This window comes from Bombus terrestris, chromosome 17 (genome assembly GCF_910591885.1).
Source record: "Bombus terrestris chromosome 17, iyBomTerr1.2, whole genome shotgun sequence".
In the NCBI taxonomy this organism is placed as follows: Eukaryota; Metazoa; Arthropoda; class Insecta; order Hymenoptera; family Apidae; genus Bombus; species Bombus terrestris.
This window is the reverse complement of record NC_063285.1, coordinates 11017881-11042547: the sequence shown is the minus strand read 5'-3', so window position 1 is coordinate 11042547 and position 24667 is coordinate 11017881. Positions and strand designations below refer to the sequence as shown.

The 24667-nt window shown below is 35.6% G+C and overlaps 3 protein-coding genes across 7 annotated transcripts; 2 read left to right on the top strand and 1 right to left on the bottom strand.

Moving 5' to 3' along the window:
• Positions 1–132: 132 nt before the first annotated feature.
• Positions 133–23140, bottom strand: LOC100644743 (cytochrome P450 4c3). 3 transcript variants are annotated; one of them, XM_003401924.4, is made up of 9 exons: positions 22598–23140; positions 13521–13718; positions 10899–11084; positions 7343–7412; positions 7143–7269; positions 5903–6139; positions 5307–5469; positions 4883–5220; positions 133–2990 (listed from the first exon to the last, which is right to left on the bottom strand). In XM_003401924.4, the coding sequence occupies exons 2-8, from the start codon at positions 13702–13704 to the stop codon at positions 4883–4885; spliced, it is 1305 nt and encodes a 434-aa protein (XP_003401972.1). In that variant the 5' UTR covers positions 13705–13718; positions 22598–23140; the 3' UTR covers positions 133–2990. The 3 variants fall into 3 exon arrangements, with proteins under 3 accessions (XP_003401972.1, XP_003401971.1, XP_048269686.1); XM_003401923.4 differs by lacking the exon at positions 22598–23140 and adding an exon at positions 20792–21399; XM_048413729.1 differs by lacking the exon at positions 22598–23140 and adding an exon at positions 20792–21399 and having other exon boundaries at positions 133–5220.
• Positions 259–3857, top strand: LOC100644625 (X-ray repair cross-complementing protein 5). Its single transcript, XM_003401921.4, has 14 exons — positions 259–322; positions 584–660; positions 803–913; positions 976–1190; positions 1291–1419; positions 1492–1558; positions 1634–1771; positions 1859–2012; positions 2094–2233; positions 2319–2462; positions 2541–2686; positions 2762–3004; positions 3102–3261; positions 3391–3857. The coding sequence occupies exons 2-14, from the start codon at positions 640–642 to the stop codon at positions 3403–3405; spliced, it is 1683 nt and encodes a 560-aa protein (XP_003401969.2). The 5' UTR covers positions 259–322; positions 584–639; the 3' UTR covers positions 3406–3857.
• Positions 6291–11842, top strand: LOC100645029. 3 transcript variants are annotated; one of them, XM_048413733.1, is made up of 7 exons: positions 6291–6637; positions 6739–6806; positions 7694–7815; positions 8013–8421; positions 8650–8872; positions 9168–9255; positions 9897–11842. In XM_048413733.1, exons 4-7 carry the CDS (start codon positions 8167–8169, stop codon positions 10075–10077), a joined length of 747 nt encoding a protein of 248 aa, XP_048269690.1. In that variant the 5' UTR covers positions 6291–6637; positions 6739–6806; positions 7694–7815; positions 8013–8166; the 3' UTR covers positions 10078–11842. The 3 variants fall into 3 exon arrangements, with proteins under 3 accessions (XP_048269690.1, XP_048269691.1, XP_020723053.1); XM_048413734.1 differs by having other exon boundaries at positions 7694–7927; XM_020867394.2 differs by lacking the exon at positions 7694–7815.
• Positions 23141–24667: the final 1527 nt, after the last annotated feature.

Sequence of the window (24667 nt, the reverse complement as noted above, 5' to 3'; positions counted from 1 at the left end):
CAAATCGAGCATACCTATTGGTGTAAAATATTGCAAAGTCCCCACCACTCGCAATTTACGAAAGTTGCATAGCGCGGGATGACATTTTACTGTTAAAATTTGTGAAACGGGTATTGTTACGTTATCCCATCATTACTATTATAGTACTTTTATTTCAACGTTATCATTATTTCTACACTTTTACATATCTGCGTTTTACATAGTTCTACATAGCGCACTTTTATTAAATCATTTATTAACCACTATTAATCACCATTTTGTATCAGCATTGTAATCACCATTAAATATTATAAGTGCTTTCGACACTGCTAAAGACTAACAGGTGTGACTTATTTTATTTTGTCCAACTATTAAAGATATAAAAACTAAAATATAGATTTTGTTGTATACACTTAATTGGTTCAAGTTTTCTAATATGATATAACATATAAAAGAAATTTCTTATCAAGATAATTTATGTTTCCACAATAGTTGTTAAAAATATATTATACGCCCTTCTTCCGCAACAGTGATTAGAACATTTTTTTCCCGAATAATAATTAATCTTTCTTTTGTAATTAACTATAATTTTTTTTCTTTTTAGCATTTTTAAACATAAATATCGTTGAGAGCAGCATATATTAATTCCAATTGTGTAAAATGCCACCGAAAGCACAAAAGGTTATATTTTGTCGCCTTTAAAAATATATTTTATTAATTCATTTCTTTTAAATTTATACATTTTTAAACTTATGGTTGAATATCAATATAATTGGACCATTCACATAATATAATACAAGAAACATGTTAATGTTATTTTCAGGAATCATTAGTACTATTAATAAATATTGGAGTAACAAATCCAAATATAGAAAATAATCATTCCTTATTGGAGAAAGCAAAACATATTGCCAAGCGAAAAATTCAAAAAATGGTATTATAAAATTTTAATTTAATGTTATTTACTTTCAATTATTAATATTTGGTATTTTTTAGATTTTCTTAACACCAAATGATAAAGTTGCAATAATGTTAATGGGCTCCGGTGTTACAAAAAATCGTTTGGATACAGAACATGTAGAAGAATTTACAGATTTTCAGATTCCAAAGTGGGATCTTGTAAAAAAATGTATGGCTTTAGAAGGTACAAACCATTGTTCTAATTGGATTGAAGCACTTGAGGCTGCAGTATTATTTATGAAAGAAAACACGTATGTTTAAATATATTACGACTGTACTTGTGGAAATGGTAAAAATAGAAATATTCCAATTCATATTATAATATCACTCACAATATATTTCTTATTTTAGTATTTTACCTTCTACAAGGAAAATCATTTTGATGTCCGATTTTAATGAAGATCCGGATATTATTTCACAATTTCAAGCAGATGCAATTGCAGATTGTCTTTCAACAAACAAAATTATATTAGTCACACTGTAAACATCTATTTTAATTTTGTTATATAAATTATTGTATATAATTTAATTTTATAATTTTATTATTTACAGATCAGAATCAACTATATCACCTACTCCTACACTTAGTGAAATCCTTCTAAAAGATGTCAATGAAAAGGTTTTATCTATTAAACTATCTATTTTTATAATATATTACTGTCAGTGTCATTATTTAATTTATTTTATTTACTAGATTAATGGTCACCATATAACATTTGATAATGCCATATCAGATATGAAATTTTATACACCGATACCATCAAAACCATCTCCATCTTATTATAGCTTAGAGTTACTTGATAAAAAAATACCAGTTGTTTCTTATGGTAAGGTAAGGAGAAATTGTGGAGCAAGAAATCATTTATGTGTATTATGTTATATTGTGACTGTTGTAATTTAATATTGCTATTTCTATTAGGTAAGAAAAACAAATTTTCCGCCATGGAAAAAAGCCAAAGGTGATCAAAAGCTCCGATCAGAAACAAAATACTTAGATAGACAGAGGGTTTCTTATACAGCAGATAACATTCAAAAAGGATACAAATATGGAGGAGATTTTATTTCAGTACCTGGTATATATTAATTTATTTTTATTACTATAAGTATTATAATCAATATATTATCATAATACATGTATTTTATTGTAAATGTAGAGGATTTAGAGATGAATATAAGACAGAAAGACAGTGAAAGAAGTTATCGAATTTACGGGTTTACAGACAGAAATAATGTTGATTTGGAGTATTTTTACAAAAGTTCCAGTTCTGTTATTTTACCCAATAGTCAAACAAATGTATGTCTTAATATTTTACTTATACCAAAAGAATTTCGAATTAAGCTATATATCTATAAGCTATATATTTATCTTGATTTTTTAGAATGTAGTGAAACCATTTTATAGTTTAGTGCAAGCAATGCATGAAACAAATTCAGTTGCTATTGTGAGAAAAATTTTTAAAAAAGGTGGCGTGCCTAGAATGGTTGCATTGTTTCCTTGTATTGATATTCCTGATGAACCATGGGTATTGTAAAATATATGTTTTTATTTGTATATTATCTTTTGATATATTGTTTAATATGTTGTTTATATTTGTATACAGTGCTTGATAGAAATACAATTAGTATTTGCAGAAGATCGAAGGATCATGGAAACAAGATCCATGAAGTCCACAATTAAACAATTAAATACTCCACAAAATGAAGCTATAGATAGTTTAATAGATTCTCTGATGTTAACGGATACAGAGTAAGGATACTAGCATTTTGGTATATGTAATTAACCATCCTCTATATGATTACACATTTACATTACATTAAACAGAAATGATAGTCAGATTGATGGGTGTGAGTGTTTTTTACCAGGATGCATGCCAAATCCTGGTGTACAACATAGATGGGATATGTTATCATACCGTGCTATTAATCCAGATAAACCATTACCGCCTGTGGAAAATTATTTAAAAGAAATTTTTGAGATACCATCGATAAAAAAAAGAAGTAAATGCCATCTGCAGAGAATTGCGGAGTTATTTCGATTAGAGAGCATAAATCTAAAAAAAGAGAAGTATATATATAAGCATTTTCTACACATATATTAAAGCTTTTATTGTTTGCAGCAATAAAAATATAGTAATATATTCTAAATGATATATTTTATTTAGAAGTGAGATGAAGCAGAAAGATAATATGCAGATCAATGAGGATATCAATATCGATAGCAAAGAGTCTAATAAAACAGAGGACATAGCTGATGTTGAAACTAATTTGTATAAGGAATCAGTTTTGTCTCTGGATATTTCAGATATTGATCTTGATGAACTGGTATAATAAGAAATAAAAACATATGTTACTGTGTATATATATATATATATATATGTATATGTATATGTATATGTATATGTATATGTATATATTTGAACGTTTATCTAATGTATTCCATTTTTATTTTAGGCTGCTAACATATAACTTCTGCAACTTGCTAAATGATTTATGATTGATTTTTATGATATTTTAAGAATGTCTGAAAGGAAATCTCAGAAAATATCTTGGAATAATTAACAGTGTGTGAGATATTACATGTATATTCTATTTTCTTAATAGGATATCTGTTTTACGAGAAATCGATAAAATCGACGTTCGCATCTGGTGTTCGTTGCTCAAACATCTGTCAAGAGCCGGATTATAGAACGTCGATTCAATGAACATCAAACATGGACTAATTATGTACATAGGTATGGAACAATAATTTTAAATGAGAGCTTACTACATGATAATGCAGTGCTATTGCACTATAAGGAATCTATTGCACTATAAGGAATCTATTGCACTATAAGGAACTATTGCACTGTAAGGAATCAAAATTTTTTGTGGTTATACATGGTGCTTTATTAATTAAATAAAAATGGATGAAAGATTAAGAATTATTACATGTATAATATCCTATCATATTTATACTCATATTTTCATCTTGTAAAGTAAAAATATTATAAAATATCACAATATTACAATTATGTTTTCACTCCTTCACTCAATAAGTGCAAAGTATTTAATAACTAAGTATTATAGCTGTCTAATAAGAAAATATACATGAAATTTAATATCACTTTCGAGATAATCAACAGATTCCCAGTCATTGGCTAGTGTACTAATACAATGACCCAGCATTTTTCATTCTTTGTTATTATAGATAAACGTCAATTAAACTTAAAGAAGTCCAATATACATATATTACACAAGTCCTTCTCAATGAGTTAAAACTTCAAAATAGTTATAATTGCAGCGAAAAACCTACTTACTAATAACAACATTTTCATGAGTGGGCAAATGGCTGTTAACATATAAAATTAGAGATACAATTGTAATAACTTAATGTGGCAACATTCGAAAGACATAAAATAATTGTGTAAAAGGAATACAAAAACTTTGATTATCATGACTCTTGAGCTCCACAACAACGTAATACAATTTGTACTACATACAGTCGATTCTTAATGTTTATGTAATTTACAGATAGATATTTCTTACTGATTATTATACAAATTCTATTAATCTAATTTCCTATGATACTTTTTTGCTCTTAAATAAATACGAATGACTGTCGTGATAAATATAAGAATATGACATAAATTAACATCATTATTGTTATCACAAAATATGATCTCTCTAACATTGATATGCAGAAGAAATCAGCCTTTTGCTTATAGTTCAAAGTATGTATATATATATATATATCATTATAGTGAAATGAAAAAATCGAAATAATACATAATTATTATATATTATTCCAATCTTTTCATTTCACTATAATGATATATATAATTATTATATATTATTCCGATCTTTTCATTTCACTATAATGATATATATATATATATATTTTATTTCGATCTTTTCATTTCACTCAGTCATGTATATTGCTGCAATAAAATTAAACAAGACTTGCCTATTTTCGTGGTGTAATTTTTAAACGAAGTCCATTAGCATTGTGTAATACCAATTCGCTAGTGAAACGAAGTTGATCCTCTGTATCCAAGGACTCGACTTTGAAATTTTTCAATATATGCAAAATAAGAACTTTGACGATCATCGTGGCATATTTCCATCCTATACAATTACGAGAGCCAGCACTGAAGGGAATGAAAGCATAAGAAGGATATTTTGGTCCATTGGGAAGAAATCGTTCTGGTCGATAAGTGTCTGGCTCTGGAAAATATCTAGTATCACGATGAAGAAGGAACGAATTTACGAGAACCGTCGATCCTACTGGAATTTCATGCCCCACTAGAAACGAATTACTTTATTCAAATTTTCTATCTAACATGAAAACATATCTATGAAAACATATCTTAGTGTACATTTATACTTACAAATGGTAATAGGGTGATAAATCTGTCTTGCGATGAGCGGTGCTACTGGGTAAATTCTCCAAGATTCTTTTATGCACGCTTCTAACCACGTTAATTTGCTTAGTATATCTAGAGATAATTCTTCCGTTTTTGCTATCTCATAATATTCTTCAAGAATTTTTTCCTAAAATGAAAGGTGACAAAGGTATATAGTAATTTAATAATTAGTAATTTAATAATTTTATATTTATTACACATCGAGAAAATATAGAGAAAAACAAGATATTTATACGTTGTAAATTTCGTTATTTAGACATTGTCGTAAGCATTTTACACGCTTTATTGAAAATCAATTATACATAACAATACATAATTCCTATATGCATATTAAATTTATCCATCCAAGTGTTTTCATTATTTAGTACAACAAACATACACATAACTAGAGATTATTAATCTACAATGAAATCAATAAATATGTAAAGTAATTTTCTTGGAAAGCCACATGTGAAAATGTTTTGCTCTATATTTTTAACTTGTTTTTTCATGTAAAACCATCTGTTCTCTAATCGTATTATCGGTTGCAGGGCATGTAAAAGTATGCGGTGTAAAATTACCTGGTACTGAGGATGTCTTCCTAATGCATACAGGAACCAGGATATGCTAGTCGCAGTGGTATCGTGACCCGCGAACATAAACGTATTTACCTCATCACGGATATCAATGTCACTAAGTACTTCTCCATCTTTCGATAATTCCAACAACAAGTCTAACAGAGCTTGACGTTTATGAGACCGTTCATGACAATTCCCATCCTTTCTGGCTTTCCACTCGGCTTTTCTTTCCGCGATTATCTAGTCATATTGGATTTAAAATTTAGATAAAGTTAAGTTAATTAACAAGCTATTTTCTACTGTGCGTTTATATTATGGATTGTAAAGGTGATAGCGATATAAATATCGTACAGTGATTAGTATTTTTCAAGAGTAAATTACTTTAGGGACGCAAAATTATCGATTTTTAAAATTGTCCGCATATTGCTAGTGAAACTAATTTTTCGAAGTTCAATTTAATCCTCATATATGCGGATCAAGCAGATAACGGCTAGAGACCAATATGACGTCAAATACACTTGGATCGAAATATCTCGAAAACTGCAAGATGGCATAAAAAGTCAACAATTTTGCATCCTTTAATTATCTCACATCTTAGATTCAAAATTTAAATAAAGTCAAATTAATTAACAAATTATTTTGTACTGCTTGTTTATATTGTGCATCGTGGAGGTTATCGTATCGAGCTTTCCAAGACAGGTTGAATAAATGAAAATGACATAAACAGGTTTTGTACAGGTATTAATATTTGTTGGATTACGTATTCAAAGAAAGAGAAATTCAACTTTTAGAGGTTAATTATTTATCTACGAAACTAAATGACAGTTTACGTTATGCAGTTTATGCGTTATGGCAATGCACCTGAGGATCATAAAATGCACGACGAATATAGGACGGGAATGTGACTGTAAGTATTTGTGAAATATGATTTTTTATTGTAAGGTATAGAGATATGTACATTACAGCTCACAAGTATTTGGACATGCATGTTAGTAAAATATGTAAATTAATAGGAAATTAATGGTCACAAGCAATACGTATTATCCTTTGTCAAACCAGCAGATAATAAAATGTGAAATGTGATTGTAGAAGTAAACTTTGACTTGTAGAGAGCTTCTTTGAATTCTGGTTATAGAAGCAATATAATGATTCGTATAGAATTTCATAATGGGGCAGAACAGAAGCTCAAGTTGAGATTTAACTGTATTTAACTGAAATGTAAAAGGAAAAATTGTGTATATACTTTGTTAATGAATCCATGAGTAACACGAAGTGCTTGATCGTACTCTTTGCCCCAGCTTGTTAGCTTAAAGATCGGGTCAAAAGACATCCATACATTTAGGAATCTTCTTTGCGAGATGGAAGCTAGTCTGGAAGAAGTATATATATAAATAACATACTTGACACTTGCTCTAATGTGCATTTAGTAGAAAATACTCTTACGTGTTCACAGCGAGCACATATTCGTTTTCAAAATTTTTTTGCGCATTAATGTTACATCCCATGGAACTATCTGTAATGTTACAAAACAGAGATGTAAAATTTTCTTAAATATTTTTGTTTCTTTTTTTTTATATTTTCCTCGGAGTAATTTACAATTCGTTTGTACGAACATTCGGAGTTAGGGCGGATGTTATGTTTAAGATAATTCGCGAGAATTAGTTGTACGATGATTGGTTGCACGGAATAAAGTACGTAATGTACTATCGAAGCTTCGCAAAGTTTTTCACAATTCATCCCTTTGATTAAAGTGATCATAGTCGTGAATGGAGATTTTTTTAAATCAATTCCCAGTGTACCAACCTGTCTAACGATAAGAAAGAGTGCGGTAAAAGCCTATTGTTTAAATTGATGAAATTATTCTAATCCGGCTAACTTCTCACCAGTTGCAACCTTCGCAACACTCGTTCACGCAGGTACAGTTTTTGAATATACGTAAATTAATTTATCCTTCTGTGTCAAATCGTTACAATGGCAAAGTGTTTCCTGTATGAATATTCGTGTAGCTTACACGTAGTAAAGTGATATGTAGAGTATATTACTTTTTTATATTTATCGTATAGTATCAAATTGACACAAGGGACGAATTAAGACTAACAAAATTCGATTATAGTTGAAGGAGGCAATGGGAACGTTTGATTCTTCGTTGTTTGAAAGATGTCCCGTGCATAAGATGCCACACGAGGAGAAGAATCGATAAATAAAAACGGAAGATTTTTACGATGTACAAAATTTGTTAAGTGACATACGTATGTTATCAAGAGGAAATGGCTATGTTGCTCACCACTCGTCACTGGGGATCGGACGAATCATTTAGTTGCTTTAGCAAGACATTCGCGAGCAAATTCACAAAATCACAAGAAAAGCCGAACAATGACAAGTCAGTTTCGGCGTCCGATCGTCTACCTGAAGACATTCCTCGGAAACAGCTGGCGAAACGGAACGCGTTGAATGTTGCATCGAAAATTGCAAAATCCAAGACGACTAAGGCCTACAATGACATCGTCTTGGAATCTAGTCACGTAGGTGTACGACTTCGATCACGACATCATAATCGATCGATCATGACATCTAAAACCATATCTGCGTTGAAAAGTATGCTTTATAGCGAAACTCCGCTTATATGAATTTCATTTTCCACTAAAGAAATTTTAGTAATGCCTGATCGACCGAACTTTGACCAAAATTCTGTTACTTGAACTATCGCGAAGCGTCAATCCACTTTTATGTTGACTTCTTTTCTGCATCAGGTAAAAGCATCAGCACTTCTATACGAAATAACAGATCGCACTAATCAGTTAGCCCAACCACGCGTTCGAACCATCGAAGAAAAGCTGTCTCAGACACGACCGAATTCAACGCAGATTCCGAAAGCATCGTCGCGTATTATTGAACTTTCTAGGCCACGGATCCCTTATCAGTATCCTCCTAAACCGATTGGATACGTTGCGCCTGGTGCTCTCACGGCCGTTGGTTGGTATCCTTTTCTTTAACGCGCTTCTCGTCGAGATGATTTTTAACGAATTACAAGCTTATTGTTTCCGCCGTTTTGTACCACTTTCGTATTGCTCTTTAAAAACTCTGACTGCTCTCTGTCATTTCTGATAGTTTGGGACATTTTTGGCGATGAAATAATTGTACCAAATTAATGATACAACGGTTGACTTAAATTGGACAGATTAAATTCACTATTCGATTCTAATCGTTCAATTGCTACTGTGAAATATGTATATCGTTAAATAACTGGTAATTTGAATTTGTTTGCTAGCCACTCAGCGTATAATTGAATTATCGAAACCAAAAAAGAAGCGGAGATCGAGCAAAAGAAAATCAAAATTGCATAATGAAAAGTCACGGTAATAACGAAATTGAAATTTTCTCATTTTCTCGTATAGTATTACCATCATTGATAAATAATAAATAATGCGTATAAGCACGATTATTATGAATCTAGTGGCTTTTCCTCCACATTTTTTGTATCTTTCTTTATGTCCATAAAAATAGCCATAAGTCTTTCTTAATTACCTGGCGGTAATAAAATAATGTTATATATGAATATTAATGGGCAAAGAGGAGGACAAAACTATTCTTATTCATTAAAAACAGTATTACTATGCAGGATAGTCACCGTAAGATATTGCAAACTATTTTATCTGCTTTTTAGTAGAAGTTAGAAAATTCTTCTTTACTATTTCTCTTTTTTAAATTAGTAAATTGTATACTCTCCTTAATAAGGAAGAGTTGAATAAAACGACACACATATATTTATGTTTTCTAATAATTTATTTGGAAGCAAACAATGTTTGCTGTAGCTATTTACTTTTTTCTTTTCCGACGTATAATTAAAAAGACGTGATTAATCTTGCGCTTTGAAACAATACGTACAATTCTAAAAATAACGTAGTTAATTCAAACGATTGCGAGTAATGGAGGCGTATAAGTTAACTGAATTATTCACGTTGCGTATCTGATGTAAAAATAAATCTTGTTATTACAGAAGTTACGTAAGGCGCGGTAAAAAGAAGTTGGACAATAAATACACTGCGTTGCTTCGTCATAAGAATGATCGAAAAATGAGGAACAAGAAGAGACAATTGAAAACTTCAAACTCCGACAGGACCATTATTATGGTTGGCTTGAAATTGAAGGATGATAAGAAAACTCGTCGACATTCCTGACTACTGAGAATGATGCGTGATGTTTTCTCATTGTCGTTCGCAGTTTCATAACACAGTCGTTGTTTCTAATTGCGCGTAATGAATTTTCCACCCGTATGTAATATTTTAATGTCTACTTATACATGATAATAAGCGTTGTTAAGTCAGCGAAATTTACAAACTAATTTATTCTAGCAATGACTCTATAAATTTTGTATAGTATGTTTTGTACGAATAATTATTCGATCACTATGAAAAATTACCGGTGGAAATAGTTATCCGTGATGGCGATCAATACTGATTGCATCATACGCACTTTGGAATGCAGATCTGCGATTATGCGACAATACGCACGATCGATTTGCGTTCCTCCTTCGTTCTATTTGAAAATATCGCGCTAGATATATATACAGTGCCGTGAATAATCATTGACTCAAACACATTTTCTGCGTTATTTCTTCAATGTTTCTATGAAACCACATATCATGTCTGGATATGTTAAGTAAAATTGTTTTTGTAAAGAGTAGATTGAACGCTAGAGGATATCAGGAGATGTTATATGTCTTTCTTAATCGAAATAGAAGACAGAAAGATAATATTTATATTTATATTATGATTTATATTATAATATGGAATTACATATATACGATTTTGTTAATTTTTGTTTTGATATTATGAAAAATCGAAAAATGAGATTGAATTTATAATTATTCACGGCATTGTACGTATTATGAAATGTACTCCCATAAACTTTAAAATCAATTTTCATAGTTCATAAACTAATAGTAAATAGTAAATAGTCGAGAACTAGAGCGACGATACGCAATATTGAGTAGTCTTACCGCATATTATATCCAACGTCGCTCGTTTGGCATAGGGAACAATGTCGAATTCTGGTTTATCGACTTCCTGATTTAGGCATGAGATTAGTATTTCGGCTTCTTTGATTGCCGTCTTCAAGTATACTTCTAGAAGACCACTGTGGAAGGTTGGTGTTAGCAACTTCCTGCGAAAATGCCATTTCTCACCTAGAACACGGTAGACGATTTATTACGTTTAATTTTTCATTCTTTTTCTCTCGGTTATTCTTGCGATAGGTTAAAGAAATTAATCAAAAGGGTTTAAACTAAGAGTCACGACGAGAAAATGGTTAATGGTGTACTCCCGGACAAAAAGATAGCAGGTAGTATAAATCTGGAAAATTTTATCGAATAACAAACAAAAATACAGAGATATATTTCGTTAAATTAAGAAATTAACTTTGCTTTTTATAGTTTTGAGGTGGAAACAAATATTTTTCTACAAATATGGTAAGAATTTTCAGTCGGTCAAAATGATTGTTCAAACGCTGTTCATGTTTATCAAAGATTACCATGTTAATATTTCGTATAGCTTCCTTTATTTTTTACAACTGTTACCATTCTGATTTGTAACGATTTAAATAGCATTTCCATTTCACTTTGACCTATTTTTTCCCATTTGTGGGCAATGCAGTTTTTCAAATTATTTGTATTCTGAAATTGCCGTCCATCTTCATAAAGTCTTCTATCGAGCATATCTCAATAATTTTCTATTATATTTAGGTTAGTTGACTTTACTGGCCATTGTAAAACATCGACGTTTTTCTCCAAGAATTACTTCTTTACCGACCGTGTATCGCGGACCTCGGTATTATCGTTTTAGCGTACAAAATTTCCCCCCGTGATATGCATTGCACGTACTTGTATTTGTTCGCCAATCAAATCAATAAACTTTTTAGTATTCGCTTTTCCGGAATAACACACAACTGTACTTGCACCATCAATTTGTTGGCAACTTGCAATTTTTCCTCCCTCTGTAAATCATGGTGATAATACCTCCACCTATTTGGGCCATCTAAATTAAACTTCTTTATACCCGTGAAAATAACATTCCTCCACTTTTGCAGCCACTTTGAATGCCTCTTGGCAAATTCCAGCCGTTGCTTCTTATATCATTTTCTTGCGTTTAAAATATTTACTGTCTTGTAAAAAATGACTATTTATGGTATTTACGCCAGTTTCCTAGCACTTTCCTCTGAAGTCATAGCTACTCTTAAAGTCGCTCTCCTTTCATTGTACGTTATCTTTCTAGGATGTCTCGTACTTTTCCGTTTTGCGTAGTTTTCTGGATCCTTAAAAAAACGCTACATTTCTGCTCCTCTCAATAATCTTCGCAATTTTTCAAATAGAATATTTCTCCACGACTCAGAGTATCCGATTACCAGAACAAGTAGATGCAACGAATCTGACCGTGTCAATGGTTCATATACAACTGGTAATGAGAACAGCATATGTTCTTTTTTCCTGTCTGGAGAATCGTCGTATGTTTTTGTATTTAGATTAGTCTAAATAATCGCAAAAAGAAGAAAATATGTTTAGAATTAAATCTATTGGTATGAATATCGCGTTTCTAAACGAATGCTATCCAAACGTACAGCTTTTCTCTTGTCCCTGGAGATAAGGGGAAACTTAGTAGAAGGGTAGCTTAAATTTCAATCCCCTGGTGATAAGATGGCGAACTACTGAAAGTAGGTCTTTCGGTCTTCTCGTTCATTTATTTGAAATCAGCTGATTTACTTACGTTCCAAATACCAAGTAGTAGCTTTCGGTAATTTGGAAGTTTTTTTTCATGGAATTAAAAATATGCCATTTGAAATTTATGGTCATCAGTCACTATCAATGCCAATCAGCTATATACAAATATACATGCATATTTAATCGATTTCTTTTTTAATCGATCGTAAGATAAAATTCTATTCTCGTAATCTAGATTCTTAATTCATTTTTACGAGTTTTATGAGTTTGGAAACATGAATTTGATGAAAAAAGAGCTGTTACGTCATTCAACGTTTCTTCAACGTAATCACTTCTTCGCGTTCACGCAATTTCGTTTCGGGTGCAGGTTAAAGTTCCGAGGAATATTTTGTTCGAGATACCGTAGAATGTAAAAAATATTCAGACAGTAGAACGTTATAAAGAACTCGACTCGAGTTCGTTCGTCACACAAATTTTTGCTACTGGTTGTCTGGCTGGCAATCTGCTGAAACTTTTCAACCGAAAAAATGCTGGCATGCAACGGTTAAATGTAGCCTCCAGAAATTAGTGGCCGGCCAAGTAGATCGGGCTGATTCGATCTACCTGTAGATCTTTTTTTTTTCGTCGCTTTCGATCGTATCGTTTCTTCTTCGCGTGAACCTTTGGGCGTAGGTAGGTTCGACGTGTGCGAATTTTTTCATTCTTGCAAAGATATAACGCGCTATGCGGAATACCGTTTCTCGACGGTTGAATCGCTAATTAGTATCTGGCCTGGTTTTTCGACCAATTTTTCTTGAGTCTAAATGGAAAATAAATTTGGACGAGAAATGACCGGAGGAGCGAAGCAGGATCAAATGGACGCGAAATAGAAACCTATGGATCGTATTAACGGTTCCTTGTAGTACTCACCAGTGCTTGTTACCAAACCGGAACCAAGCCAAGGTCGTAAGTATCCATACTCCAAGCTTTTATCGATGTGAACGCTACTGCTTAGCAGTGGCTGTATCGCTTCTGCCTTGTAGAGGAAGATAAACGGTCGCATGCCTACCCAAACCAAATACATATCTCCTAACTCTTTTCCCCATTTTAGCATCTTTTTGAAGGCTTCTGTAACATATAAGCGTCCTTTCTTTAATTCTAAACACGACGAACAAAATCTTTAATAAGAGTAATATCTTTTTGGTTTTCCTAGGGAAATTTTTACCGGAGGTAGTTCGTTGGGACTTTTCGTTATCGACGAACTAATATCGAATTTCGGTCGGTAATTTGTAAACGTAATGCACAAAGATAAGTTATCGGTTGAAAATTTGATCAATGTGATTGGAATACAATTTAGAAAATAAACTGGGAAGGTATATGTTTTATATGATATTGGACGGCCTCGTATCGCTTCTTCGACTCGTCAAAAAGCGAAGGAATATCGAATAAACACATATCCTCCGGGGAGGAGGGTAGATTCTCGCGTAAAATTTTTTTTTTCTTGGCCAACTACTAGTTGTATAGGATTGGACGGATTTCCGACACGCGGATATAATCTCGAAGTACAAATGTAATTTTTCTTATTTCAACTACAGTTACATTGCATAATATAATAACGCTACGCACTGCTACGCTAGATGTTGCTTGTGTTTTTAGTGAACTTCATTCAGCGATGTTTCAATGGAGCCAGGGAGTGGGGAAAGAAGACTCGATAAACGGACTTTTGCTCACATCGGATTCTTTAATATCGAGTTTCAAAAAAAATGCAAGATATATGAAGTTTTTGATCTTTGTCCCGAATCCTCAGGCGGTGGATCTCGCTCGCATAATCGTACGATTATTTGACCTTGTTTTCGAGTTATAACGAGTTTTTCCTTTATCAAACTAAATCTGCATACCTTCACATTTAATAATCTGGCGTTTATTTATTTATGCGTGAGATACTAAGACGAAGAATTAGAATACAAGGTTCAATGTCAGATATTGCGTTCTGCTTGTTAATAAGGTAAATCGCACTAGCTTCACGACTGCTTCCTTCTATCTCTTCCTCCCGACCTGTGTAGGATTATTTCAACATAAAACTCGCTGTAACCGGAAAACAAAGTCAAGCAGCGAAGTCTGTGTAGCAGACGTGTATTACGCGAGAGAAACTTTAGGGACTTTGAAGCACCGATTGGAGAACCGCACTGAGATGTGGGAACGAAGGGCCCGCAATATAGAAGAAGAATTATTAAGAAGCGGGGAAAGAAGAAGAAGACAGTTCGTACAACAGAGTAACAGAACAAAGAAGAGATTCACGAAGGTCTCGAAGCAAATATTCTTATCTGAAATGAAGTGGAAGTCGAAAGTGTCGCAGTTTTGTAAGATCGTCGATGTTTCCATGTGATTTACAGCGGTCGCTGACCCCAGACATCGTTCGTACAGAAACAGACTTTTTGCAGTAATCATCGCGGCCAATCAAGTTATTGTCGTATCTCTAAGCTCGTTTCAGCCTCGTGGCGCGAATTACCTACTTGTTAAGAACACGATGCACAGCGTTTGAGAACGATCGTTCGATCCGGAAAAAGTTATAATATGTTCGCCGTTCTCTATTATTTCATTCTTCCTCCAACTTTCTATATCCTTAACGATCCGTAACTACCTATAGAATTCGTTTAAATGAGATAGTATGTATGTACAGGGTGTCGTAAAAGAAGCGCTATCATTTTACTCGGAAATAGTTTTTAGTCGAGTCTTTCCAATGACGTATGTGCGAGATAGGACATTGGCCAAGTGATCTTCGCTGCTCTACAAATTTTAGAGAAACGACAAAAATATACCACGATGGAAGACGGTAAAATATCGCGAAACGTACTTAGGCAAGAGGCCAACACGGGGACACGACGTATGAAAGAAGTTAGAATAAAGGAAAATAAAAAGAAAACAAACTATTAATCTACAAAGTTATCGGAAAACCTATCTGGGCGTACGGCATCGAATTACGAGGAACAGCAGCTGACAGCCGCATTAAAAAGATGGGATCGATGCATTGGATCATACATGGCACAGTTGTGAGTGCTTCGCGGTAAGTTCGTGACGATGACCTCGGAAAAATCCTAGGTACGAAGACAGTCACGAAGACAGTCACGAAGACAGTCGGAGAAGAAATGGAATGCCTTGCAAACAGGTAGCTAGTTGCCACAGATAGGTAACAACGTGTACACGTTAAATTTATCTCGAAGATTGCCGAGAGTACATCTGGATAAGAGAGTTTGGGAAAAATTTCTTTCAACATTACAATAGTATCGCGCGTCGTACGAGATGCAGCCCCGTTCTGCCGAAACCGTATGTTTTCCAAGTATCTGACCGACCCAATTCAAGCGAGAGGAACGTATCGGGTTGCCGATGCGTTCCAAGTTCTTAAGAACAACGTCTGGTGCAATACGGGAGGATCGTTCGCGCAACTCTCGCTCGACTACATGGAAGACCAACTCGACACAATCGAGTTTCTTCGAAGCGTAAGGAAGGAAGAAACCATGGGATATAGGTCGATTTGTAGAAGAAACGCGTGTTTGCTCGTTGAACTTTTATCGCGCAGACTGACGATAGAAAAAAAGTGGTTGAGGTTAGGCCAGTTGCTAGGCAAGGGGTGCGGACTCTCGAATTTTCTGACTTTGCATTTTCTCGAGATGGACGAGGCGGAGAGAACGAGTAATCGATGAGTGCGTATTTCCAAGGAAGAGAAAGTCAAACCTAACCCTAACCTAACCCTATGTCGCGGTCATATCAGGTAGCAACAGGGCCCGAGGCGATCGCTCGTGACGTTCGAGTGCCCGGTTAACGGTTCGCAAACAATTAAACGATAAAGCGTGGCAATTTTAGGAAAAGAAAAAGAAGGTAGGCCGATTGCATAAAACTGCGCGTCGTTAGGTTTTCCTTCGTTACGAACGGTCTAGTCGATTGCTCGAACTATTTCCAAAGATTCGATGGCTTTATCGAATTAAACGTTTGTTGCAGCGTCGCAGTACGACGATCGTCGTTGTACGCTATCGCCTAGAGATTCGACGTTTCTGGAAACGTCGCGAAGAGAAGGAACAAGACAGATTCGAACCAGAAAGACTAGCGTTGCGATTCTAGTAAAAGAGAAATGGCTGTACGCTGACACTGACCGGACGTTGACCGGTAAAAATGCAACGCGAGGCCATCGAGTAGCAACGATTCGTAACGAAAAGAACAAGCATACTCTCGTAGACCTTGGCGCGAACGAGACGCTTACGCTTTCCTTCGGATCATGGTGAATTCGAGTCATCGCCACCGTTTGCTTTCTCTGCTACGCTAGTGGTGTTATCGTTCATTGGCAACGTACTTGCCAGTCTCTACGAAATTTTATCTAAATTATGTCACACTAGGATAACGTTCCTTCGTAATTAATTCGATATCGATACAATACCGACTGTAATTACGCAACAGATACACGTACATATCGATTTACACGACGAACTATTTATATCTATACATCATGTACGATTTATATCCGAACGAGAGTATTGCTTGTTAAACGATTTCTTAAAATCATCGTTATTGCTAAGAACTTTTTCCTTTTTCGCGCCACGTGTAATTGCATACAAGAATCATAACGTTATTCAGGCCGCGAACGACCTCGACCCGCTTTTTTCTTCGTCTGGTTATGCGCGACAGGCTAACCATTTATCTTTAGCGTTCAGCGGGCCGAGGTGGATAAATCCTCCTTTCTTTTTTCCTCCTTCTTTCTCGTGACTTTCTGTTTGTTTCGCCAGTGCACGGATGAACGTCCCGTCCACGAGCGCCTTTCCCCAACCGAATTAAAAGTCGTTTTCCAAACATCGAACTTTATCATTCACCATGACCACTTTCGATACGCGTTGAAAATGAATTATTAGACCGATGCATACGAGAAACCGTTTCTCCCAAGTTGCCACTTTGCACGCCGGTACCAGCCATTCAGTTTCCGCTAATTATTTTCACGATTTTCGAATACGTTACCGGCTGCACGTAATCGACATAGTTTCTGAAATATCCGCGGAGAATTCTGCCTATACTTGCGCGCCAAATTAAAATTAAAATCTCGGATTTTTTCAACATCGTACAGATACCAGAACGTTATTCATTACTACGGGTCTACGTGTACGGTGTAAAATATACTTTAAAGCGATGCAGCGTCCTTCTTAGACCAATACCATTCGATGGATTGTAGAAATCCATAATTGAGCGTAGAATTGTTAGATAATTCTGGAGATAACGAAACCAGTTTACGAGTAGGTATAGCCATTACGTTATTACACCATGTTTGTTATAATGTTCGTTTATTTAATCGAAAAAAAAATTTAGCTATTCGTAACTTTGGAATAAAAGGGTTGATGATGATACAATATTTCTAATCTTACGTAGATATATCAGGCGTATGTAACTTTTGTAAAATTCCATTCTATATCTTCGGTTTAGTTATTTCTTTTGCGGGAGGAAGGGCAAAGGTGAAGCGCAAAGATCGCTTTTATATAATATTTTTAGATTATTTTTAACGCATTTAGGCTGAATTTCCTTTTTGGGGTAGGAAATCTTTTTCCGAACTCTCTTCGCGAGATCCGATAGCGATCGGCGAGTAGAATCGCGATACAACTTCGAACGTGGAAATTCATTTGTTCGGAAATTATGGCTCGTTAAATTTTGGTACTTTTAACCCACTCTATCGTGTACAACTTACCCTATCTTATGCATTGAAGATAGACCGTTACTGACATAAGATAGCGTTAGTCTCTGTTGACATTACGAACATTATCGCCGTAGTATTGGCTGGGCTATTAATTCTCCGGCCTCCGGAAGACCAAACACGTTGTCTAAAATGATATTTACCAAGTCGATTCGTATATCGGTCGCGATTTTTAAATTGCTGTATCAACGGGCTCAAAACTGTTACGTTTAAGACTATCTGCCATATCGACTCGTATATCGATTACGGCGGTTAAGCCAATGAATTTCCAAGCTGAGAATTGCTACACAGATTGTGTTAGAAACGTGGAACCTACTCGAGGAGCGATGAAAAAGGTTCGTACGAATCCGTGTTGCCATCCGACATTGTTTCTTTGTTCGAAATTGCAAAATTCTTCAACACGCCGGCTGCGAGTTTGGATACAGGCCGAGGATGGGAGCACTTCGTGCGAAGATAAACCGTCGCGGACCATCGAAACGGAAAAATAGCTATAACTTTGAAAGAAGGTCGGATGGGACACGTGTCCACGCGAAACTTTTTCGTTGCTTCTCTGTCTCGTGTCCACTCCTCGAGTAGGCTCCACATGTTGTGACACGCTCTATATTTCCTCCTTATTCACCAAATACTATCGGAAGATTAAAAAAAGAGCGGCGTCCCGGAACGAAGTTTAACCGCAAACTCTTGCAACGCGTAATTCTCGAACCCATGGATTCCGATACTTTGAACCGTTATATTTCGTCTATATTTATCGATCGCTGTCGGATCATGCAAAAAAGGTATGGAAAAGAAGCGGCGTCGCGAAACAAAGTCGACGATATTATAGAATAAATTTATATTCGTTCGATGCACCAGAAAGATCCGTATGGTATGATTGATTCTCGTTCGGCTATTTTACTATATATTAATAATTATACACATACGTATATAGCGATACCAAGCAACGTACTCGGCTATCTACGAAATCCTTCACTTTGTTACTATAAATCATACGTATTTACAATGAGATAATTCTCGATATCGCATTTATATATTTAGATGCTCTCTTTTAATCTCTCTTATGGAAATAAGTGTATTATTCGAAGATAAGGTTCGGTAAGTTCGCGGTCGATGACAATTGCTTTCGGCATCGCGTTACACGAAACTACGTAATCGAATCTGCCGCATATTTGCCAGGGGTATCGAGTGCACCGCTGTACCGTACCAGTAGCGCACCAGCATCGCGCAATTTAGCTTTCACCGGTGTAAATTACACGTTTACCTGTGGTTACGCGACACCGAAATACCGACCGCGAGTGTCTCCGCTCTCGATATCGATGCATCTGCCTGCATGGTCAATGGCGCGAATTTCTTTGATGTCGAGGTTATCGCAATCTTGTACAAACTTGGAAATAACAGTAAGTAAATACGCGAGCACGCAGAATTACGTACGTGGTCGAATCTGACGAATATCTCCGATATCTCGTATTTTTGAGGAATATTTACCAATGCGATATATTCGCCATATAATATTTATCAACGCGACGATCTACTTGTCGCAAAAATGCTTGAATTATGGAATTTCTTAAGCTTCGTATTTCGAAGAAATACGCAACAAGTAACGAAAATGTGTTACGTCAAATACGGCGTGTATCGTAACGCGCAGTAACGCGCGGTAATCGTGGCCCGTGGCTACCTGTCGAATTATTTTACGCGAATTTACGTTTTCGAGAGTATCGTAGTATCGTTGGATTGGACTTTCGATCGCGTTCATTTTCGCGCATTTTCGCGATCTTTCTATAAATTCGTAGAAATCTTACGGTCTTGTAACGCGAAAACGGTTTATTGGAATTGTATCGCGCTGCCTAAAACGCTAACTCACATAACGCTTGATTCAATTGCCTCACAATAATTTTTTTACAAACTATCTGCGACGGAGTAATTTATTGCTTTAGCGGGGCGAATGAAAAATGTCAGAATAGATTATATTTGACAGTGGTCAACTGTGAAAACGAATTTCTTCGGGATAATCTATATCACGAGTACCATTCGTGTCTGTCACATTTGAACCATAATCTACAATTTACGCCACGTGTATTACTCGACTTTGTATAGCAACGGATTAAGAAACGACACGTATCAAATGGTCACAGAAATGATCGTGTAATTCGGTATTTTCGTACTTTACGTCTAAAAACGGATCTGTTAAATTTACGCACGTGTAAGGTATATTCGTAGCGCGGGAACGACGAGACGGGGGATAGATTTCTCTTGGAAAAAAGACGCGAGACGTTCAATTATTAACTGACAATGAAATACACGGTTTTTAGATTAATCTTGCGTAGGAATATTCCCGGTTGATTAGTTTAGGCTAAGAGTCGAATCGCGTGTAGATGATATAGCAAACAACGTATCGTAAAAATTCAAAGAAATTGTAAAAGAAAGTCTTTACGCTACGAATAGCTTAAGTGGATGATGTCTCAGAAAACATATCGCTTACCTTCCGGACTGCAACATAATTGATACGCGTTGCCAATGATGGGCAAAGCAGGCGGGTATGGCACTTTTCTTAGGGCATACAGAAATCTCCCTCGTCGGACCACCAATAACAGAACGATTAACATCAGGCACGTGGACAAAATTAACGTTAACCACGATCCTCCTATGGCGATCATCGGTAGAGACATTCGAAACGAATACGACGAATCCATTAAGCAGATTTTTCAATGGTAAAGATAATTACTGACGTGCTCGTGTAGAAATGCGGAAAATAGTCGCGCGAAGGATGATAAATACCGAGAAAAGGAAAGAAGACTAAAAGCAAAGAGGCACGGAAGGCGAGAGCGAGGGTCGAGGGTGGTCCCTGGGATCCACTTTAACGAACTAAGCGGTAGTCGATCAGGATACGGCGAAAGAATGGTGAAAAAGAGGAAGAAACGGAGGAAGAGAGGCTGCCCCGGTCGCGTGCAACGCGTGTCATGGAATGACTCCCTGTCGGTTATGCGTGGTCGTACGAAAGAGTCGCCCTTATATACTACTGAATGCTCTGTGTACTACTACTACATCAGCGGCCAGTGGCTAACTCCTCCACCAATAGAAACAAACACGTGAGACGTGCATGTATGTGTATATGCCAGGCGTCGACTGACTCTACGTACAAAGGTAGAGCCCCCCATTTCTTTGTACGCGTGTCACTAAAAATGTAGAAAATTTACATTTTCACGGAATATCGGTTCATACGCCGCATGAATTTTTCCGATAGTACGCACCTACCATGCTCCGGCCTCTTGGATCGCGCGATTCATATTTATGCGCAACGATTTCCAGGGACGATACAAACGGTCAGTTATCCTAGCGAAAATCGAGTTTCGTGAATACTCGTACGTTCTCTACATCGTCCACGTTGTCCACGTTTGTTATGTGTACGCGTATAAATAATACATGCGAATAGCAACAATGTGAAAGATACACGAGAGATTACGAACGATTCGAACGCTATCGGTTCGAGCCACCTTTGCATTCAAGGATTTCTCGGCGAAATAACTCGTCACATACGGTGATCTACTTTTTAATCGTTTTGTTCGACAAGTATCGCTTAATCGCTTAATCTTAATCGCTTGACTAACCTAATTATATATTAAAACGTATTTTTATTTCGAATAGAATACGAGAAGATTTGCTCTCGAAGCGAGTTCTCGACCTTATTTCGGGTTAAATCTCTTTCTTTAACGAGCCGAACAATCGAAATACCAAAATTTAAGGATCGCCGCGAGATTAGAAAAATCTAAAAGGGAAAGCAAAATTGGTTTGGAAAAATGTTTCGAGCGGTTCCGGATCGAGAATAGGAAGTAACAAAATTTGTAATTCGTGCAAAGGAGCGGCCAACGTAACGTAAATTTCCCAAGACATATTTTTATCAGCGACAAATTATGATAATTATTACTAAACGCATTCTTATGCGAGTTCCTGTGTTTTCTAGAATATAATTGAAAAAGTACAGACTTGGTAGAAAACCGTATTGCGAATTAAAAATTAACGTCTCGTATATTTTGACATATCGTAATTCATATAAAAAATTCGCGCTCTATTTATCATCAACGACGAAACATTTACCTTTGTGATCTGGAAACGCAACGGAGGATGAACGTATCCATGTTGTTCAGTTTTAGGAATTACGCTTTACGTTTTAAGCAATAGACGAAAGAAAGCTACTGTTTTCACGAGAAGAAAGTTATTATCTTGCTTGGCGCATAACTACGAAATGATTTTAAGAATTTTGGATGACGTATATAGGTATGTAGCGTACCTGCGATAACCTTTCCACGAGTACGACTAAACGCGATCGAACTTTTGATCTTCGCCAAACGAGTCGCCACTTTCACTGCTAACGTTCATTTCACTGCGTTCGTCACCTTCGATGGACAGAAAGTTTTCGCGGAGAATTCCAAACTAAATGAAAACACGGCACAATGTTCGCCTCGACGTGCTGACAACGTTCTTTCTCTAAGAAGATATTTTAATCGGTGCCAATGTTGCACTTTCGATTTCGACTCCCATTGCATCTCTTTCGAAATCATCTACTTGTACAGGCAATGATCCATTCACTGACAATAGCGAGTCTGATTTGATTAAGCACATGCCAAATTACGAACACTGTTAGGCGCGAACCGAAAGAATCCGACGATCGAACAAAGGCTAAGTTCGGATAAACAACGAAGACGAAGCGATGCGCACGAGATGCACAAAAATGTGATTGAAAAAAGGACGTAAAAACTTCCGAGTGCTTCGAGTAAACGAACTTCGAACGAATGCCGAGCTGTCGTTGAGAACGCGAGTAAGACCGGTTGATGCTCGTTAGGAGTTTCTATCTGAATGATCGGCGAGCTATAAGGATCGATAATGATCAATTGCATAATTTGATAGTCGATGTTTTCGCACGAACGTACCCGTAAATAATTCTCGCGCGTTCTACCTTTTATTCCTAACATTCTCGACAGGTTTTTCGCTAATGAGTGCACTGCGATTTCTTACGCTATATTTCTATACGAATTTATGTTTCTATAAGCGTAACTAACGCTGAATTTGGAAATTATACATCTTATATATACATACTTTCGCGTATCATACGCGTTCGGTAGACTTTGATTGAAACTTTCTTGTCGATTTTGTATCGATAAAATACAAATTAGGTTTTCGTAACATTGTATGAATTGTGAAAATATTACCCATTTAATATAGATGAACGTAGTTACTTCCTATAATTATATACGGTTACATGTCATTAGATACGGTAAAACTACATTTTTCGATCGGGGGACAAGCGTGTCGGATAACTAGACTGGACGTATCGAATAAAGCTGAGTCTACATCGTCAGACAAGTGTCCGCAGACACGTGTCACGGTTAATCGGAATCTGCCTTTCTGCGGATTTTCCACGAAAAACGGATGTTGATTGGCTGCAACACGTGTCCGTGGACGATCGTCTGTCGATGTGGACTTGGCTTAACTGGACTTCTTTCGCTATTTACCATTCGCATAATCGGAATTAATTTTTATATAAATAGATTCTACCAAGTTGAAATTTGTAAGTGCAGTAGAGCTTCCCTTATCTCTTACGAACTAACAGGATTAGAATAGGATTAGGAAGAGAATCTAGATTGTTCTGATAATAGAACAATCGAATTTTGTCGTACGAAATTTCATTTGTTCAAATACAGACTGAGATTAATTGACAATTTTTTTTAAATATTTATGAATCTCGTATCTTTCTGCCTGTCACAAAAGTCACATTCTTTTTGTATCTGGAATCACCGAAACCCTTGTTTCGAATGCCACAAATTTTTCGGAATGGGAAGGCATCTCTCCATTACCACTTTCGTTTGCTGTTTCCATTTCTATAAAATCGTCGTTATTATCGTCTTTATCGCAACAAACCCATTTCATCGGTATATTTAAGTTTTTTCTACCGACGCCAACATCCGAGGAATCTACGTGCTTCGGATAATTTTCAATATCGTGTTTTTCATTTTTAATGTTTCTGATCGTCTCTTATATTTTTCCTAATTTTGTTGCATTTGCATCACTCTCGATTTCTTTAATCGTTACTTTACAGTAATAGTTGCAACGCTAAAATTACTAGTTGTAATTACTAGTTTCATACTAAATTGTGACAATCAGAATTCACTCGATCGAATAGAGGATAAAATGCATTGTATGTGAACGTTAATAAAATCTATGGATATTTCCGTTACTGGCATTAAAACAAAGTTGTCAAAAACCTTTATTCGTAAAAGCGATAGGGAGCATGGCCTGCGGTCGATGACAAAAGTTGAGAAGCATATTCGGTAAATCGGGCATTGCGATGACATCAGTTCGG

Coding starts and splice junctions, on each gene's coding strand:
- LOC100644743 (XM_048413729.1), bottom strand. CDS start 21,002: ATGGATTCGTCGTATTCGTTTCGAATGTCTCTACCGATGATCGCCATA. Junction 7,413..10,898: donor GACGTTGGATATAATATGCG/GTAAGACTACTC, acceptor GTAACATTACAG/ATAGTTCCATGGGATGTAAC. Junction 6,140..7,142: donor CTCATGGATTCATTAACAAA/GTATATACACAA, acceptor CAATATGACTAG/ATAATCGCGGAAAGAAAAGC.
- LOC100644625 (XM_003401921.4), top strand. CDS start 640: ATGCCACCGAAAGCACAAAAG. Junction 914..975: donor AGCGAAAAATTCAAAAAATG/GTATTATAAAAT, acceptor GGTATTTTTTAG/ATTTTCTTAACACCAAATGA. Junction 2,013..2,093: donor AGATTTTATTTCAGTACCTG/GTATATATTAAT, acceptor TTGTAAATGTAG/AGGATTTAGAGATGAATATA.
- LOC100645029 (XM_020867394.2), top strand. CDS start 8,167: ATGGCTATGTTGCTCACCACTCGTCACTGGGGATCGGACGAATCATTT. Junction 8,422..8,649: donor TCGTCTTGGAATCTAGTCAC/GTAGGTGTACGA, acceptor TTTCTGCATCAG/GTAAAAGCATCAGCACTTCT. Junction 8,873..9,167: donor TGGTGCTCTCACGGCCGTTG/GTTGGTATCCTT, acceptor TTTGTTTGCTAG/CCACTCAGCGTATAATTGAA.